Raw genomic sequence first — 19,276 nt, 5'->3', positions numbered from 1 at the left:
CCTCCTTATTCTTCCTACCAAAATGTACCACCTCACACTTCTCTATATTGAAGTTCATTTGCCAATTACAGGCCTATTCTGCAAGTTTATTAATGTCTTCCTGTATTTGATCACAGTCCTCTGTATTAACTACACCCCCCAATTTGGTGACATCTGCAAATTTTGAATTGTGCTTCCGATTCCCAAGTCCAAATCATTTATGTAAATGGTGAACAACAGTGCTCCCTGCACCGATCCCTGTGGAACACCACTTCCCACCATTTCCCAACTACTGTTAACCCCTACTCTCTCTTTCCTGTTTTGTAGCCAGCTTGCTATCCATTCTGCTACTTGTCCCCTGACTCCACATGTTCTGACCTTAGTCATGAATCTACAATGGGATACCTTATCGAAGGCCTTTTAAAAATCCAAATATATTGTGTCTACTACATTACCCTCATCTACCCTTTCTGTTACCTCAAAGAATTCAATGAGGTTAGTTAAGCATGACCTTTTTGGAATCCATGCTGACTATTCTTTATTTTATTTTCAGTTTCTAGATGTTTTTCTATTACATCTTTGAGTAAAGATTCCATTATCTTTCCTACCACCGACATTAACCTGATTTGTCTATAGTTCCCTGGACTAGGGTCGGAGAGGGAGGGGCTGGGAAGGGGTGAGCGTTGGGAAGGGTGGGGGGATGGTAATAGCTGGCCGGCGGCAGTGGTGAGTGTTGGGCTGGGCGGGGGAGGGGAAGCAACTCCGGTTCTGCTCCAGCTCTGACTCCTTCCTGTTCCTCTTCAGGTGGCTGGGGATCCGGATCGAGTTTATCGGCAATTGTATCGTCCTTTTTGCTGCACTGTTCGTGGTCATAGGCCGACATGACCTCGACCCAGGGATTGTTGGCCTCTCGGTATCCTACGCCCTGCAGGTAAGGACCTCTGACCCCCAACGCCCCCAACACATTGCTTGCGATCAAGTCGTCCCATTTCTCCCACGCCGTTCACAGCCTCAGGATGTCCCAGAGCGCTTACAGCCAGTGAAGTACTTTTTGAAGTGTAGTCACTGTTGTAATGTAGGAAACGCAGCAGCCAATTTGCACACAGCAAGCTCCCACAAATAGCAATGTGATAATGACCAGATAATCAGTTTTAGTGATGTTGGTTGAGGGATAAATATTGGCCCCAGGACACCGGGGAGAACTCCCCTGCTCTTCTTCGAAATAGTGGCCACGGGATCTTTTACATCCACCTGAGAGAGCAGACGGGGCCTCGGTTTAATGTCTCATCCGAAAGAAGGGACCTCCGACAGTGCAGCGCTCCCTCAGTACTGCACTGGGAGAGTCAGCCTGGATTTTGTGCTCAAGTCTCTGGAGTGGGACTTGAACCCACAGCCTCCTACTCCGAGGCAAGAGAGAGTGCTGCCCACTGAGCCATGGCTGATAGTTAGGTTAAGGAGTGGGACTCCTGGCTGATTTGCCCTATGGCTCTTACTGTGTCCCAGCTTAGATCAGTGAACCCCGCCCAGAACCAAGATCGAAGCTGACACCTTCACAGTCTGTAGCGCTCATGACTGCACCAATCGGCGCACCTGACCATTCAACCATGGGGGGTATTCCTTCCTCCAATGAGTTGTGAGCTGGAATTTAATTAGGTTGAGCTCAATAACTGCAGGTAGCGGGTGAGAATCGCGGTCTTCTGCCAGCGTTCTTGTCTCCTAGAGAGCCAAGTTAGGAGGCTTGTCCTGGATTAACAAACAGAACGTTTCCTCTGATCTCACAGGTCACCATGTCCTTAAACTGGATGGTGAGGATGACCTCTGACCTGGAATCTAACATCGTGGCAGTGGAAAGAGTAAAAGAGTATTCGGAAACTGAACCCGAGGTACGTGACCCACTGAGTTCCCGCGGGGGGGGGGGGGGGGTTTGGAGACCCGGCAGTGGGGTGCCAATCAAGTGGGCTGATTTGTCCTGGATGGTGTCAAGCTGCTTGAGTGTTGTTGGAGCTGCACTCATCTAGGCAAGTGGAGAGTATTCCATCACACTCCTGACTTGTGCCTTGTAGATGGTGAAAAGGCTTTGGGAAGCCAGGAGGTGAGACACTCGCTGTAGAATACCCAGCCTCTGGCCTGCTCTTGTTGCCACAGTATTTATGTGGCTGGTCCAGTTAAGTTTCTGGTCAATGGTGACCCCCAGGATGTTTATGGGGAGGATTCAGCGATGGTAATGCCATTGAAGGGCAAGGGGCGGTGGTTAGACTCTCGGTTGTTGGAGATAGTCATTGCCCGGCACTTGTGTGGTGCGAATGTTACCTGCCACTTATCAGCCCAAGCCTGAATGTCGTCCAGGTCTTGCTGCATGCGGGCATGGACTGCTTCATTATCTGAGGAGTTGTGAATGGCACTGAACAATCACTGTGCAATCAGCGAACATCCCCATGTCTGACGTTATGTTGGAGGGAAGGTCATTGATGAAGCAGCTGAAGATGGTTGGGCCTAGGACACTGCCATGAGGAACTCCTGCAGTGATATCCTGGGACTTCCAACAACCACAACCATCTTCCTTTGTGCTAGGTATGACTCCAGCCAGTGGAGAGGTTTCTCTGATTCCCATTGACTTCAGTTTTACTAGGGCAGTCACTCACCTCCCCTCTGAATTTCCGCTCTTGTGTCTATGTTTGGACAAAGGCTGTAGTGAGATCTGAAGCCCTCAGTACTGCACTGTAGTGCGGTCTTAAAGACCCTCATAGGAAGCCCCGCAAATCCTGTCGAGAGGTGTCTGTAGTGCTCATGAGAAGTGTGATAATTAGACCATCCAATAGCATATGGGGAACTCACAAGTGGCAGACCAGAATCCGGATACTCCGTAGCTCAGAACATCAACCCCGCCCCCCCCACCCACTCAACCGTGGCCTAAACAGAAACATGCAGCCGCGGAATGTTTGCCCGAATAGGTGCATAACTCCTGACCCTTTGGTTAATTGCAGGCCCCGTGGGTGATCGAGAGTAATCGTCCTCCGAAGTCCTGGCCGGAGACTGGGAATCTGGAGTTCAATGGATACAGCGTGCGGTACCGGGAGGGGCTGGACTTAGTGCTCAAGGACCTCCATCTGAGTGTGCACGGTGGAGAAAAGGTGGGATGGGGGAGGGTGGGATGGGGGAGGGAGGAAAGAGGGAGGGAGGGGGAGGAGGGAGGGGGGGAGGAAAGAGGAGGGGGGGAGGAAAGAGGGAGGGAGGAAAGAGGGAGGGGGGAAAGCGGGGGATGTACCAAGTCCCTGGTGATGGGGGTGGGGGGGGGTGGTGGAGAGAGGTGTAGCAATGCTGGTGGGTTTGGGGTGGGGGCGGGAGGGTCGGTAACCAGAGGAGACAGATTGAAGGTAATTGGCAAAAGAACCAGAGGGGAGATGAGGAAATTTTTTACGTAGCGAGTTGTTGTGATCTGGAACGCGCTGCCTGAAAGGGCGGTGGAAGCAGATTCAATAGTAACTTTCAAAAGGGAATTGGATAAATACTTGAGGCGGGGAGGGGGAATTAGCAGGGCTCTGAGGAAAGAGCGGGGGAGTGGGACTCGTTCTTTCAAAGAGCTGGCACACGCACAATGGGCCGAATGGCCTCCTGTGCTGTAAGATTCTATTGAAAGGCAAGAGGTTAGAGAAAGAATCGAGGGGCTGAGAAAGGGTTTCTGCACAACAGTTATGAAGGACCTGGGAACCAGACCAAAAGGAGGGGGAAATGTCTAATACCAGCAAACATTGGGCCAGGGAGGAGCCGGCTGTTTAGGATCTGTCTGGGGCAGGACAGGTGAAGGTTTTATTGAGGGGTGGTGAGTCGATGATGAGTGCTGGGGGAGGTGAGAGGCAGAATATGGGGCAGGAAGGTGTGGGAACTATCTGCTGTGTGACTGGTTAATGTAACAGATTGCACATGGCAGCATGGAACTGGACCCTCTCTACACCCACCTGTGCAGCTAACGGTGTCTGTCTGGTGTAGGTCGGTATTGTCGGACGGACAGGAGCTGGCAAATCCTCGATGACTCTCTGCCTCTTCAGAATCATAGAGGCAGCGAAAGGCGAGATCACCATCGATGGGGTGAAGATCGCAGATATTGGGCTTCATGATCTCCGCTCAAAACTCACCATCATTCCCCAGGTAAGCACCAAACTCCAGGCTGCAAATTCTCTGGTGCTACACACGGTTATTTACTCTGTTGTGTCAGCATTTGCTACACCGGCAAATGCAACAGCTATTCTGTGCACAGCAAGCTCCCACAAACCGAATGGCTAATCTGTTTAGTGGCGCGCCCTCAGTACCAGAACCCTCCGACAGTGCGGCACTCCCTCTGCTGTCCCTCCGACAGTGCGGCGCTCCCTCAGTACTGCCGCTCCCTCAGTACTGCCCCTCCGACAGTGCGGCGCTCCCTCAGTACTGCCCCTCCGACAGTGCGGCGCTCCCTCAGTACTGCCCCTCCGACAGTGCGGCGCTCCCTCAGTACTGCCCCTCCGACAGTGCGGCGCTCCCTCAGTACTGACACTCCCACAGTGCGGCGCTCCCTCAGTACTGACACTCCGACAGTGCGGCGCTCCCTCAGTACTGCACTGGGAGTGTTAGCCTGGATTTATTGCTCTGGAGTGGGAATTGAACCCACAACCTCTTGCCTCCGAGGCGAGCGAGCTACTCACTGAACCCCAGGTGATGACGCCCACCTCATTGGGCAGCGGCTGGTCAGAGCAGCACTGACCACACCAGATATCCCTCAGCCATAAGAACATAAGAAATAGGAGCAGGAGTAGGCCAATCGGTCCCTCGAGCCTGCTCCACCATTCAATAAGATCATGGCTGATCTGATCCTAACCTCAAATCTTCTATCACTCTCCATCCCACCCGAACCCATGTGATCTCCCGGGAGAGGCGAAAAACCAGATAAAAAACCCAATGGCCAATTTGGGAGATTCCTCTCCGACCCATCTAGGTGATCGAAACTCTTCCAGGAGATCACTCTGTCCCTATATTTTCTACAGTACTTACCTTCTGTAAAAGCGATCTCCACCCCAGCCAGGAACAGGAATAAAACCATCTCCTGAAATCTAACACAGAATTAGAACACAAGAAGTAGGAGCAGAACCAGGCTACACGGCCCCTGGGCCCACTCCACTACCCACAGGGCCATGACCATTCCGAACCTAGACTCATGTCCAATTTCCTGCCCGCTCCCCGTAACCCTTAATTCCCTTTACTTCTAGGAAACTATCTATTTGTGTTTTAAATTTATTTAATGATGTAGCTTCCACAGCTTTCTGGGGCAGCAAATTCCACAAACCTACCACCCTCTGAGTGAAGAAGTTTCTCCTCATCTCAGTTTTGAAAGAGCAGCCCCTTATTTTAAGATTATGCCCCCTAGTTCTAGTTTCACCCATCATTGGGAACATCTTCCCCGCATCCACCCGATCAAGCCCCTTCACAATCTTATATGTTTCCATAAGATCGCCTCTCATTCTTCTGAACTCCAATAGAAACCAGAGAGAAAAGAGCACAAGGCAGGGAAATCTCACCTGCCTGCCCCCCCCCCATACTGAGGTGCCCTCTGGCAAAGGAAGATCCCATGGCAAGCCTCTGCTGCAATCAGCTACTACCTGCTAACCTTTGACCTGCTGCTTGAAGTTTCACCCCAGTCTTGACCAGCATCTAAAGGGTTAATAAAGCCAAACACAGCAAAATAAAGAGTGTCCTATTTATTTGGAAAGTGCTCATTAAATCTCTAACCCCCGCCCCAACCCCAGGTGAAGTGGGAGGGGAGAGTTGACCCTTGCTGGGATCTGAACTTGTCTTTAGACTGACTGTCTTCCCAATGGCTGGTGCAGGCCTGGAATCTGGCCAGCAGATGGCAGCCGTGCGCTCCCTGAGCGTCCCTTTCCACAGCTCACTAGAGACACCGAGGGACCGAACGCCAGCACTGCACCCACTGCTTCAAGTGAATGAAAGCTGGACTGTCAGAATAGACTCCTCGTTTCAGAATTCATGATCTAACTGCTCTGCATCCTGTCACCCACGTAACTAACGCGTTCTAATCTGTTTATTCAAGGACCCTGTGCTATTCTCTGGCACCTTAAGGATGAACCTCGACCCCTTTGATCAGTATTCCGAGGAGGAAGTGTGGAATGCTCTGGAACTGTCCTACCTCAAGCAGTTTGTCCACACCCTGCCGGCTGGGCTGGAGCACGAGTGTTCTGAAGGAGGAGAGAACCTCAGGTAAACCCCTTGGGCCAAAGAAAACAGCAGGAACAAGAACGTGGCAATCTTAGTGACTTTTAACATGAGGGAATGGGGTTTTTTTGCACTAATTTCAAGATTTAATTTCTGATTTAAAACCTTTACACTATTTCTCGCCAGTGTGGGGCAAAGGCAGCTTGTGTGTCTTGCAAGAGCACTCCTGAGAAAGACGAGGATTCTGATTCTTGACGAGGCCACTGCTGCTGTCGACCTGGAAACTGATGACCTAATTCAGTCGACCATCAGGACCCAATTTGAGGGCTGCACCGTCCTCACCATCGCACACCGCTTGAACACAATCATGGATTACACCAGGTAAGGAGTGACTCCAAATCCATTGCAATGTGGTTGACTCTTAAGTGCCCTCTGAAATGGCCAAGCAAGTTAGTCCGTTGTAACAAACCGGTATGAAATACAATAATAATGAAACCAGACGGACCTCCCGGGATCGACAACGGCACAGCCAGCCCAGTCGACCCAGCCCAGTCAACCCTGCAGAGTCCTCCTCACCAACATCTGGGGACTTGTGCCAAAATTGGGAGAGCTGTCCCACAGACTAGTCGAGCAACAGCCTGACATAGTCATACTCACAGAATCATACCTTTCAGCCAATGTCCCGAACTCCTCCATCACCATCCCTGGGTATGTCCTGTCCCACCGGCAGGACAGACCCACCAGGGGTGGCGGTACAGTCAGGAAGAAGTGGCCCTGGGAATCCTCAACATTGACTCCGGACCCCATGAAGTCTCATGGCTTCAGGTCAAACACGGGCAAGGAAACCTCCTGCTGATCACCACCTACCGCCCTCCCTCAGCTGATGAATCAGTACTCCTCCATGTTGAACACCACTTGGAAGAAGCACTGAGAGTAGCAAGGGCACAGAATGTACTCTGGGTGGGGGACTTCAATGTTCATCACCAAGAGTGGCTCAGCAGCACCACTACTGACCGAGCTGCCAGTCTGGGCCTGCGACAGGTGGTGAGAGAACCAACACGAGGGAAAAACCGACTTGACCTCGTTCTCACCAATTTACCTGTCGCAGATGCATCTGTCCATGACAGTATTGGCAGCAGTGACCACCGCACAATCATTGTGGAGACAAAGTCCCGTCTTCACACTGAGGACACCCTGCAACACAGGATTACATGCATGCTCGGAAGCAGCATGCTATAGACAGAGCTAAGCGATCCCACAATCAACGGATCAGATCAAAGCTCTGCAGTCCTGCCACATCCAGTCGTGAATGGTGGTGGACCATTAAACAACTAACGGGAGGAGGAGGCTCCATGAATATCCCCATCCTCAATGATGGTGGAGCCCAGCACGTGAGTGCAAAAGACAAGGCTGAAGCGTTTGCAACCACCTTCAGCCAGAAGTGCCAAGTGGATGATCCATATCAGCCTACTCCTGAGGTCCCCATCATCACAGAAGCCAGTCTTCAGCCAATTCGATTCACTCCACGTGATAGCAAGAAACAGCTGAGCGCACTGGATACAGCAAAGGCTATGGACCCCGACAACATCCCGGCTATCGTGCTGAAGACTTGTGCTCCAGAACTAGCCACGCCTCTAGCCAAGCTGTTCCAGTACAGCTACAACACTGGCATCTATCCAACAATGTAGAAAACTGCCCAGGTGTGTCCTGTCCACAAAAAGCAGGACAAATCCAATCCGGCCAATTACCATCTCATCAGTCTACTCTCAATCATCAGCAGTGATGGAAGGTGTCATCGACAGTGTTATCAAGTGGCTCTTACACACCAAAAACTTGCTCACTGATGCACTGTGGGTAACACAAAGACCACTCGGCTCCTGACCTCATTACAGCCTTGGTCCAAACATGGACAAAGGAGCTGAATTCCAGAGGTGAGGTGAGAGTGACTGCCCGTGACATCAAGGCAGCATTTGGCCGAGTGTGGCATCAAGGAGCCCTAGTAAAACTGAAATCAGTGGGAATTGGGGAAAACGCTCCACTGGCTGGAGTCATACCTAGCACAAAGGAAGATGGTTGTGGTGGTTGAAAGTCAATCATCACAGACCCGGGGCATCGCTGCAGGAGTTCCTCAGGGCAGTGTCCTAGGCCCAACCATCTTCAGCTGCTTCATCAATGACCTTCCCTCCAACATACGGTCACAAATGGGGATGTTCACTGATGATTGCAGTGTTCAGTGCCATTCACAACTCCTCAGATAATGAAGCAGTCCATGCCCGCATGCAACAAGACCTGGACGACGTTCAGGCTTGGGCTGATAAGTGCCAGGCAATGACTATCTCCAACAAGCGAGAGTCTAACCACCGCCCCATGACATTCAACGACATTACCATCGCCGAATCCCCCACCATCAATATCCTGGGGGGTCACCACTGACCAGAAACTTAACTGGACCAGCCACACAAATACTGTGGCAACAAGAGCAGGTCAGAGGCTGGGTATTCTGTGGCGAGTGTCTCACCTCCTGCCTCCCCAAAGCCTTTCCACCATCTACAAGGCACAAGTAAGGAGTGTGATGGAATACTCTCCACTTGCCTGGATGAGTGCAGCTCCAACAACACAAGAAGCTCGACACCATCCAGGACAAAGCAGCCCGCTTGATTGGCACCCCATCCACCACCTTAAACATTCACTCCCTCCACCACCGGCGCACCGTGGCTGCAGTGTGTACCATCTACAAGATGCACTGCAGCAACTCGCCAAGGCTGCTTCGGCAGGACCTCCCAAACCCATGACCTCTTCCATTAGAAGGGCAGCAGGCGCATGGGAACACCACCATCCAAGTCACACACCAGCCTGACTTAGTACATCGCCAATCCTCAATAGTCGCTGGGTCAAAATCCTAGAACTCCCTCCCTAACAGCACTGTGGGAGCACCTTCGCCACACGGACTACAGCAGTTCAAGGCGGTGACTCACCACCACCTTCTCAAGGGCAATTAGGGATGGGCAATAAATGCCGGCCTTGCCAGTGACACCCACATCCCATAAACAAATTTTTAAAAAGCAGAGGTAGGGGTGGGGTATCTGGGGCAGGAGAGAGGGTACATCCTCCTCCGTTGATCTAGGTCAAGGATGTCCGAACGATATCTTGTTCTGAAGGCGAGTTTTCTCTGGAAGGGAAAGGGTGAGCTTTAAAAGCGAATGTTGACCAAGAGCTGAATTACTATCTCATGCAGGTCCCGGAGCAAGGAGTGGTGTTGACAGCAGCCCTCCCTTCCCGGGAACAGTACAGGTGTAGGCTACAGTCAGCATTAGGAGGAAAGCAATACAACGGTTATGATGCCCATTACTGTCCGTACCAGCAGGGACACTGCCCTTGGCTTAGAAACTAGGAGGAACAGATTGAGCAAAGTCCACTCTGCCTGCGACCACTTAAATCAGTAGCATGGGGGGGTGGATTCCAGCTAAAGGGGAGCCTTGGCACAGCCCGTTTAATGATCTCTCTGCATTAACTTATTTTTTCTCCCCGACAGGGTGTTGGTGCTGGACAACGGGAGCCTAGCAGAGTTCGACACACCCAGCAACCTCATTACACAGAAGGGAATCTTCTACAGCATGGCTAAGGATGCTGGACTGGCATAACCCAAACCCTTACAGACCTCCACAGCAACCACGGTGGGAATCTCGGGCACCTAACTGTGCCTGAATGTTTCCAGATCCTGCGCACAGTGACTAGTGTGAATTTACAGAGCTTCAGAGACCTGCCGTTGCTGGTTCTGTCTTTAATGCCAAAGAGAATCTTTTTTCACTGCAGCAAAGGGGAATAAAGATGGGCAGTTTTTTCTGTAAAATCAACGAGCAACACTCTCTATTTTTGTACTTGATGTATTTATACGTTAAACAGGAGTTTGATTTTTTTCTAAGTATATAATATGAGCTGTGACAGCAGGAATACAATCTCATGGGCAGTTTGCTCTTTCAATAAAACAAGATTTTTGCTACACCTGTAGTGTCCATGAACTTGTCTCGATCGAGGCCAGTAACCTATCCGCAGCAACAACCCAGAAACAGGCAGGCTCACTCTCTGACCCCACCACCAGGGCGCCGCTAGTTAAAGCAGGCAATACCATTTCTACAGCACCTTTCACAACCTCAATGTCCAACGTGCTTTACAGCCAATGAAGTACTTTTTCCACTGTTGTAATACAGGACAGGGGCTCTGCCAAAAATAACCAGATACTACACAATATCCCGCCCCTCGCACTGATTGGTTGGAGGACTTGCTCGGTCCTCCAGCCCCATCTCTTACTGGTCTGATGCTCACATCAATTAGCTAGGGAGCCTGTGCCGGCTGCTGGAGGGAGCGGGTTAATAAACCCCAGGGGGACCACTTCCTGGGCTCGCCCCAGCGCACAATGTAAGTGCCAATCTCTGGGAGCAACAGCAAACGTTGAGAACTCTGAGCATCTAAGTGAAGGAGAAAAGGTGACTGGTCAGGGCCAGCTTACCACACCTTCCAGACTGCCTTGGTATTCAAACTGTAACACCCTGCTCCCCAACCCTGACCTGGAAAATCCTAATCCAAAACACTAACGTCATCCCTAACCATAGTCCTAACATTTATCAAATCCCTCTACGGCCTTGCCACTCCCCATCACTGTAACCTCCTACAACCCTCCAAGATATCTGCACCCATCTCAGATTTCCATCACTCCACCATTGGTGGCCGTGCCTTCAGCTGCCTGGGCGCCAAGCTCTGGAATTCCCTCCCTGAACCTCTTTCCTCCTACAAGACGCTCCTTTAAATCTCTCTTCTTCCCCAATATCCCTTTATGTGGTTTGGTGTCAAAATGTTTTTTTTAAATCACTCCTGTGAAGCGCCTTGGGACATTTTACTACATTTAAAGGTGCTGCATAAATACAAGTTGTGTGTTACAGGGGGTCCATAGACTTTTGATAACACAGGAGGGGCCTCAGAAGCAAAATGGTCAAAAACACGTGTGATGCAGGACATGTGGCAGCCAATTTGCACACAGCAAGATTCCCACAAACAGCACTGAAATAAATGAAATTAATCGGTTTGTGATGTTGAGAAATAAACATTGGTCAGGACACCAGGGAGAAGTCCCCAGCTCCTCTCTGAAAGTGCTGTGGCATCTTTTACTTGCGCCAGAGAGCAAAGGGGGCCTCGGTTTAACGTCTCATCCAAAAGATGGCACCTCCAACAGTGCAGCGCTCCCTCAGCACTGCACTGGGAGTGTCAGCCTGGATTTTTGTGCTCAAGTCTCTGGAGTGGGACTTGAACCCACAACCTTCAGTCCCAATCCAGTCTGCCGGCCGGGCTGGAGCATGAGGGTTGCTCTTCTGCAGCTGGGGTGAAGATATTAGGGGAGAGTAGCGAGCGCTTTACCCCAATAGGCCATGACTGGCAGGGTGCCCAAGTCAGTTACGGGAAAGAGTCGATATTCCTTAGTACAACGCCCCATCTCTCCCCCACCCACAACCTGAAAAAAATCTGACCTAAACACTAAATTAAACACAAGACATCGTAGAAGGTTTACTGAAAAAAAGATTTATTCATACTTGACACTAAAATTTGCAAATTACAGCAACCATTTTCAAAATACAGGAACAGCAGGGCGGGGAAAAATTCTCAACACTTGTCCTCGTGGTTGGATGGGAAACGAAGAAAGAGGCAGGCAGCCTAGCACTACGAAAACCAAAAAAAAAGATAGTGGCCACAGGAGCAATGGTAGAAATCAGCCTCTTAATCAAAACAGCTCTATACAACTTAACCGGCCTGTGTATTTACAGATAGTTTGCTACGAAATTTAAACGTCAAGGAAAACCTTCGGGTACACAATGCAGGTCACATGGTGCGGGAGCTGCTCACTTTAGTCTGACACAGACTTGTGAAATAAACAGGACTCGAGTTCACTGACGGTGAAAAAGAGTATTGCAAGCACAAGAAATGGGAACTCCTCAGGGCAGCTAAACATACAGAAAAGTCCTGAAATGAATGTATTTTTTTTTTGCTTAAAAATTACAATTTCTCTCCCTCTCTCCCTCTCTCTACACCACTACACAGTTTTCTTTCACCTTGTTTTAACTGGGCAGAGACTTCAGGTCGGGTGGTCGAATCTTCACCAGGATTCCTTGACATCTTCAAGATGGCCACTCCTACAGAGATTAAACATTCGACAACATGCAATTAGAATCGGTGTAAACCGATGCACACCCTTGCTCACCATTATACACAACCATTTATTTTCTTTTTTTTTATAAAAAAGGCAAAAGGAAAGTACCTCTTGGAGACTTCCTACTGCCCTACACAGAGCACTTGTCTTCTGGGATTTCTGCTAACGACTGGCTACAGCTCTAACCTAGAAAAGGAAACCCTTTCTCAGAGTGTAAACAGCCCACCTCTACTGTATCCTTAAGTAGTGATTTACTGTAATCTCCCATCTGTAATGACAGACAGCATACAGAGTTGTCAACGGATTTATCACACAACATAAAACGGGTCAAGGGCAGCGACGTCACATTCTCTAAAAACATTTTACTTTCGGGCAGGTCAATATTAATTCTTTACTGAAAAGCTCTCCTTGATGTGCACTGGTGCCTTGAGCAAACCAGTTAGTGCTTAATTGCAGCTTGTAGAGCAGCCTCAGTATCACTTCACTTTAAACAATACTTCACTCGGTTACAACTTCCAAACACCATCCTTCTGGATACAAGGCGGCAACGTGGGAATCAAGAACAGTGTGGAGTGAGAAACACCCTTTTAGCCCATCAAGCCAGCGTCTAGATACATCATAGACACCCCCTGCGCTAGAATCAATATCCACCCACACTTGCTGATTCCCCCATTTTAAAAGGAGCAATTCATCTCCCTCTTTCCCCAATGATATTGCCGTTACCCTCAATCCCCTTCAACAGATTAAACTGTTCCCACTGAGCCCCAAAGAAAACCACATTTACAATTTATTATTGCAAGAATGTTTCTCCCTCACATGGTGACTTTTTGAATATCTGTTTAAACAGTGAGTGCTGTCAACATTGGGGAATCTGCAGGAGTTACTGACTCCAGCAGGGCATTAACATGATCATTACAAAAGGATTCTTTGTTTTGTTGAATTATTTATAATCAAATTTACCATCACAATCAGAATCATCTGTGCAATCACAATTATTATTGTCACCTGCATTTATACAGCATCTCACACACTTACACAGCCTCAGGACGTCCCAAAGCACTTCAGTCAATGAATTACAAGCACAATCACTGTTGTTTTGTAGGTAAATAAGTAGTGTTCGAGTGGCCCACTCTCCCTGTACACTCACAGGCCAGAGCACTGCTAACTGGCCCACTCTCCCAGTCAAGGCCGTGCTCGCTCAGGAGGATGAGGGGATTGGTCTCGTCTGGCCATTAATACTATGCAGGAGGGGTAGGAGATTATACGGCAACTTGCATTTATGTAGTGTTTTGAACAAAGAATGTCCCATGGTGCTTAAAGAATGGTTTGAAGAAATGGTGTACATGAGTGAGTGGGTCGGAGCAGACTCATGTGGGAGGCGAGAGGAGAGGAGGCAGGGGAGAAACTCCGTGTGGCCCAGTCTGGAGATGCCATCACTGAGATCACCTGCTAAATGGCTATTTCTAGCAGGGTGCCACAGGAATCCCAGAGACAGACTGAGTTCATGATTCACTAGTGGATTATACTGACCATTACTGATGAGTTTTAGAGCTACAATTCACTTTCCTAAAGGTCCTCTTTAAAGGGGGAGTGGAATTCGAATCCCCTGCAGTCATTCCGAAGCAGTATAGTGCTGCAGTTACACCACATGCACAGCAGGCATGGCCTGGAGGTGATGTACAGCAGAACGAGGCACAGCCCCAGTGAGGAAGGAATTCAGAGCCCTGGGCCCGGCAGCTTTGAAAGTGTCATTTCAGAGGGGATCGCATAGCTGGAGAAGATACTCCACGGGACAGAGAAAGTAAATCTGAAACAATACTGTCAGATACAGGAGAGGGTGCGAAGGGCCAGTTTCGAGGAGGTGACAGGAAGTGTTTCTTTACACAGAGGGTGGATGAGGCCAGGACACTGGGCTGATTTAATAGCTGGAGGGTGTAATGGGAGGCGTGGGGTTGGTGTCAGAGAAGGATGCAATCAAATGGGCCGAAGGGCTGTTGCACCAGATGAGATGGGTGTGGAGGAGCTGCCGTGCCCAATTGGTAAGCAGACACCTGGTACAGTAGGGTACGGGCCTGTCACTATGCCTGTGAGCTATAAACACTATGAATTACTCTTCACATTTTTGAGCTGCTTCAGGGCTACTTCAAAGACCTCGTACAGATCTACAACATCCTTCAGCTGAGTCACCATCAGAAGGAAGCTGGTCACAAGCAAAGAATTAATATTGACCATGCCGTTCCTCACAATCGTAACCAAAGTCACCGTCGTTCAAATGTCTTTTTGTATTTAATATTTAAGAAAAACAATTTCATCAGCCACGGCAGGGCGGCACCCGACCAAGAGCTCAGTGGACATGGAATGGGAGGGCAAGGTAGGAGGATGGAGGGGCAAAGAAGTCGCGAGTCGTACCTCTGTGCTAGGGCCAGTAACGAACTGCACAGAAACAGAAGGCTGCTACAGATTTTGGTTTGTTTTAAGTTTATGTGAAAGGTAAAGTTAATTCTTGAAAATTCCCTTGCATCCCCTGAAAGTTTGAAGAGAATTCCGTAACACATCTGCACAGAAACAATCCCACAATTTCAAAAAAACATTACGGTGACAGGAAACGAGTATTTAAATCCTGCATTAAACACGATCAGCAAATACAATATGAAACAGCAAGCTTTAAAAAAAAAAGATAAAGATTCATTAAAAAAAACAGGCAAAAAGCATTCAAACATGGAGGTGGGTAGAGAAAGGTGTGTACCTGGCACGAGTACCTGCAATTCATTCACTGATTCCTTGATTTTTAATTTGCTTTCATAGGCGGCTCACAAGACCAGCGCAGTGTGAGATATGGTTCTCAGGTTCACTTAGTCATAAACCCTACACTTCCATCAATCCATGCTACTGGCTCGAGTTACAGAAAGACTCCATTAGAGTGCAAGGCAGTTTTTTAAAAAAACAAAAAAAAAACAAAAAAAATCTACTACAACATCCGTGACATTAACAGAGATTCGTTCAAACTCAAAAAAATCTTTCAAATATGCCTTAGATGCAGTTACAGCAAAAAACACTCATTCTCTGCCTACAGTTAATGAATTCCAAACTTAATCGACTGATAACAGTTCACAGCAACCGACCGGCCCCACACAGTCCAACCAATTCCCCCACATTTCACAGTTTTCTTTATAAAATCATTACTTTTAAACACAAACCCATTCATTGCCATTCACTGCGGGTCCAGAAAGGAACAGAGCGGGCCCGGGTTTCAGTACATTACACATAGAATATGCGGAGGTAAAGGAAGGTACCTCGTGTCTCCAACACGCATTTTTTGTCTCTTACTCTCAAGACTAGTCTGTCCTCCTCGCTCGACGTTTTACAAAGTATATCTTCATGGGCTTTTGCTGGCTAGAGTCTCTCCATCTTCTCTGTTGCAATACTTACACTGCACTGCTAAAGCGAACCAAACAAAAAAAACAAACGGCAAACCCTAACCGAGGAACGCAGAAGCCACACTTACCTTGGCCTGATCTGAGGTCAAATCAGATCAGTTTTAATTGGACTGAGTGTCACCTTCAGATTTTAGGTCTTCCTCTCTCCCATTGACCTCGCTTTTAGTGGCATCCATCTCCATGGGATCTGCCCGCGCCTCTGCACTCTCTCGGTCCGTCTGACTGGGCTTCCGGCTGCTTTTCCTCACCTCATCAGAGTCTCTCCTTTCTGCAACACAATCAGAGAAATCTCAACATGTCGACTGGAGAAGCTGGGGTTGTTCTCCTCAGATTCAGAGCAGAGAAGGTTAATGGGAGATTTGATAGAAGTGTTCAAAATCATGAAGGGTTCTGATAAGAGTAAATAAGGAGAAACTGCTTCCACTGGCAAGAGGGACAGATTTAAGGTGATTGGCAAAAGAACCAGGGGGGAGATGAGGAGAATTTTTTTTTAACGCAGCGAGTTGTTGTGATCTGGAATGTGCTGCCTGAAAGGGCGGTGGAAGCAGATTCAATAGTAACTTTCAAAAGGGAATTGGATAAATAGTTGAAAGAGAGAATTTTGCAGGGCTCTGGGGAGAGAGCAGGGGGAGTGGGACTAATTGGAGAGCTCTTTCAAAGAGCCAGCACAAGCATGATGGGCTGAATGGCCTCCTTCTCTTGTGTTGTAGCAACCTTTGATTCAATGTTTCAGCTTTTAACTACATGTACAGTAGCCGGATTGTGAAGCGACAAAAGGTACGGGATCAGCCTAAAGCTGAAACTCTCCTCACTCAAAATAGGTCAGGGGATTTCCCTTCAGCTCCCTCCCCTCCTCTCCTGAAGCTGACGCCATGCTGGGGAATGGGTTCCAGAAATCAGTTCTCCTTCAGTACCTCACCCAAGTAGCCATGAGTGAGCCTGGAGAACAGACACCAGCAGGCTGTTCTCCACTGGAGAGCAGTACAGCCGAGCCTGACCCAGTCCTTGTCTCAGCACCAGGGAGATAGAGAGAGGGCCCCACGCTAAATACTGACTCAACTATCAGAGCATTGCACAGCCACAGCACCGGCTGCAGGTTCACCAGCAACTCGGGCTGACAGCACTGCAACTATTACCTTTACTTTCACGATCCAATGTTAATTGTGGAAAATTCTGGTAATTTCACAGCATGTCGATGCACCAGTCGATATTACCAGGGTCCGTTTCCCATTTGGCAATTTATTGCCTTTCAATGTAACCAGGGACATGGGATAAGTGTGCGATGAGAACCTGCCCGTAAAGCCCGTCACTCACAGCCTGCCTGTCTGTCTGTCTGTCGTCACTTTAGGCCAAACCAGCTCCGATATTTAACATGAGAAGGAGGGGGCGATGAGACTGTCCCTCCCAGCACAGACCAGGGCTGGAACTGGACGTCTGTCGAGTGTGCGGGGCTCAGAATCGCAACATGCAGCTCACTCGCACATCGCCATCAGTGCTACTTGGTGTTGTGTGGGGGACTGCTGCTGCTGCTGCTCATTTCGTTTGTGAACAAACAACAGCGTCAGTTCTGCAGCTGCACGAACACCTCAACATAAAGGGTTCCCTGCTGGTGGAGAAGGCTTGGGCATTACTGGAGCAGCAAATCACTGAGAACCTGCTGCGTAAACAGCACTGAGAAACACACAGCCAAGCAGATGGCGTGTCTCTGTACCTTTGTCCTTCGACCTCCTCTCTTTCTCTCTGCTCCTGCTTCTGTGCTTGTGTGACTTGGTGTCCCGGCTCCGTGACCTGCGCCGATCTCGACTCCGGGACCTGTGTTTCCTTTCCGATCGGTCCCTGCTCCTGTCGGACCGGTCCCGGCTCCGCCGATCCTCACCCCTTCAGTGAAAGCAAAGTTGCAGTGTACACTTAAAAAGATCCAACGGTTAAATAATTTAACAAAATTCATCCAAGATTTTAGGAAGCTAGGAAAGAGGTTAAAAAGCAGGACCTCAAACGGTAGCAATCTCCGGATTACTCCCGGTGCCACGCGCCAGTGAGTATAGAAATAGGAGGATAGAGCAGATGAACGTGTGGCTGGAGAGATGGTGCAGGAGGGAGGGCTTCAGACTCCTGGGACATTGGGACCGGTTCTGGGGGTGATGGAAGCTGTACAGGTAATCCAAAATGTCTTCTATAGGCATATAAATAGTAATCGGGTAGTAAGAGGGGTGGGGCCAATTAGGGACCAAAAAGACCTACGCATGGAGGCAGAGGGCATGGCTGAGGTACTAAACGAGTACTTTGCATCTGTCTTCACCAAGGAGGAGGTAGTGGAGACACTTGATAGGATAAGAATTGATAGAGGTGTTAGAAAGGCTGGCTGTACTTACAAGTAGATAAGTCACCAGGAGCGGATGGGATGCATCCTAGGATGCTGAGGGAATTGAGGGCGGAAATCACGGAGGTACTGGCCATAATATTGCAATCCTCTATAGATATGGGGGAGGGGGGGGGGGCCAAGAGGACTGAAGAATTGTAAATGTTACACCATTGTTCAAAAAAGGGTGTAAAGATAAACCCAGCAACTACAGGCCAGTCAGTTTAACCTCGATAGTGGGGAACTTTTTGAAACAATAATTAGGGACAAAATTAAGTCACTTGGCTAGGTGTGGATTAATTAAGGAAAGTCAGCATGGATTTGTTAAAGGCAAATCATGTTTAACCAACTTGATCGAGTTTTTTGATGAGGTAACAGAGAGGGTTGATGAGGGTAATGCGGTTGACGTGGTGTACATGGATTTCCAAAAGGCGTTCGACAATGTGCCACATAATAGGCTTGCCAGCAAAGTTGAAGCCCGTGGAATAAAAGGGACAGTGGCAGCATGGATATGGAATTAGCTAAGTGACAGGAGACAGAGAGTAGTGGTGAACGGTTGTTTTTCGGACTGTATACAGTGGGGTTCCCCAGGGGTCGGTACTAGGACTATTGCTTTTCTTGATATATATTAATGACTTGGATGTGGGTGTACAGGGCACAATTTCAAAATTTTCATGACACAAAACTTGGAAGTATAGTGAACAGTGAGGAGGAGAGTGAGAGACTTCAGGAAGACAGACAGGCTGGTGGAATGGGCGGACACGTGGCAGATGAAATTTAATGCAGAAAAGTGTGAAGTGATACATTTTGGTAGAAAGAATGGGGAGAGGAAATATAAACTAAATGGTACAATCCTAAAGGGGGTGCACGAACAGAGAGACCTGGGGGTATATGTACACAAATCGTTGAAGGTGGCAGGGCAGGTTGAGAAAGCAGTTAAAAAGGCTTACGGGATCCTGGGCTTCATGAATAGAGGCATAGAGTACAAAAGTGTGGAGCCCAGCACGCGAGTGCAAAAGACAAGGCTGAAGTGTTTGCAACCATCTTCAGCTAGATGTGCCGAGTGGGTGATCCATATCGGCCTCCTCCTGAGGTCCCCACCATCAC

The 19,276-nt window shown here is 48.9% G+C and overlaps 2 protein-coding genes across 6 annotated transcripts in view; one reads left to right on the top strand and one right to left on the bottom strand.

The window, feature by feature from the left end:
* abcc3 (ATP-binding cassette, sub-family C (CFTR/MRP), member 3) overlaps positions 1 to 10,179 on the top strand; it is a 108,285-nt gene extending 98,106 nt beyond the window's left edge. For both annotated transcript variants that reach the window (XM_085964017.1, XM_085964016.1), the window contains 7 exons: positions 784 to 910; positions 1,761 to 1,862; positions 2,964 to 3,110; positions 3,967 to 4,125; positions 6,056 to 6,222; positions 6,364 to 6,558; positions 9,710 to 10,179. In XM_085964017.1, the coding sequence (XP_085820143.1) occupies positions 784 to 910; positions 1,761 to 1,862; positions 2,964 to 3,110; positions 3,967 to 4,125; positions 6,056 to 6,222; positions 6,364 to 6,558; positions 9,710 to 9,818 (1,006 nt within the window). In that variant the 3' untranslated portion in view covers positions 9,819 to 10,179. The remainder of the gene's footprint in view (positions 1 to 783; positions 911 to 1,760; positions 1,863 to 2,963; positions 3,111 to 3,966; positions 4,126 to 6,055; positions 6,223 to 6,363; positions 6,559 to 9,709) is intronic.
* Positions 10,180 to 11,727: 1,548 nt separating this feature from the next.
* The window catches only part of luc7l3 (LUC7-like 3 pre-mRNA splicing factor), a 52,641-nt gene continuing 45,092 nt past the window's right edge, over positions 11,728 to 19,276 (bottom strand). For 3 of the 4 annotated variants that reach the window (XM_085964014.1, XM_085964012.1, XM_085964013.1), the window contains exons 9-11: positions 17,522 to 17,688; positions 15,879 to 16,078; positions 11,728 to 12,356 (exon numbers count right to left, since the gene is read on the bottom strand). In XM_085964014.1, the coding sequence (XP_085820140.1) occupies positions 15,912 to 16,078; positions 17,522 to 17,688 (334 nt within the window). In that variant the 3' untranslated portion in view covers positions 11,728 to 12,356; positions 15,879 to 15,911. The remainder of the gene's footprint in view (positions 12,357 to 15,878; positions 16,079 to 17,521; positions 17,689 to 19,276) is intronic. The other variant, XR_015073168.1, reaches the window with a different exon arrangement.

This window comes from Somniosus microcephalus, chromosome 21, assembly GCF_052327205.1.
Source record: "Somniosus microcephalus isolate GS21.2 chromosome 21, FLI_Smic_1.0, whole genome shotgun sequence".
Taxonomy (NCBI): Eukaryota; Metazoa; Chordata; class Chondrichthyes; order Squaliformes; family Somniosidae; genus Somniosus; species Somniosus microcephalus.
Note: the sequence above shows the minus strand (reverse complement) of the source record. Positions and strands in the feature narration are given on the sequence as shown.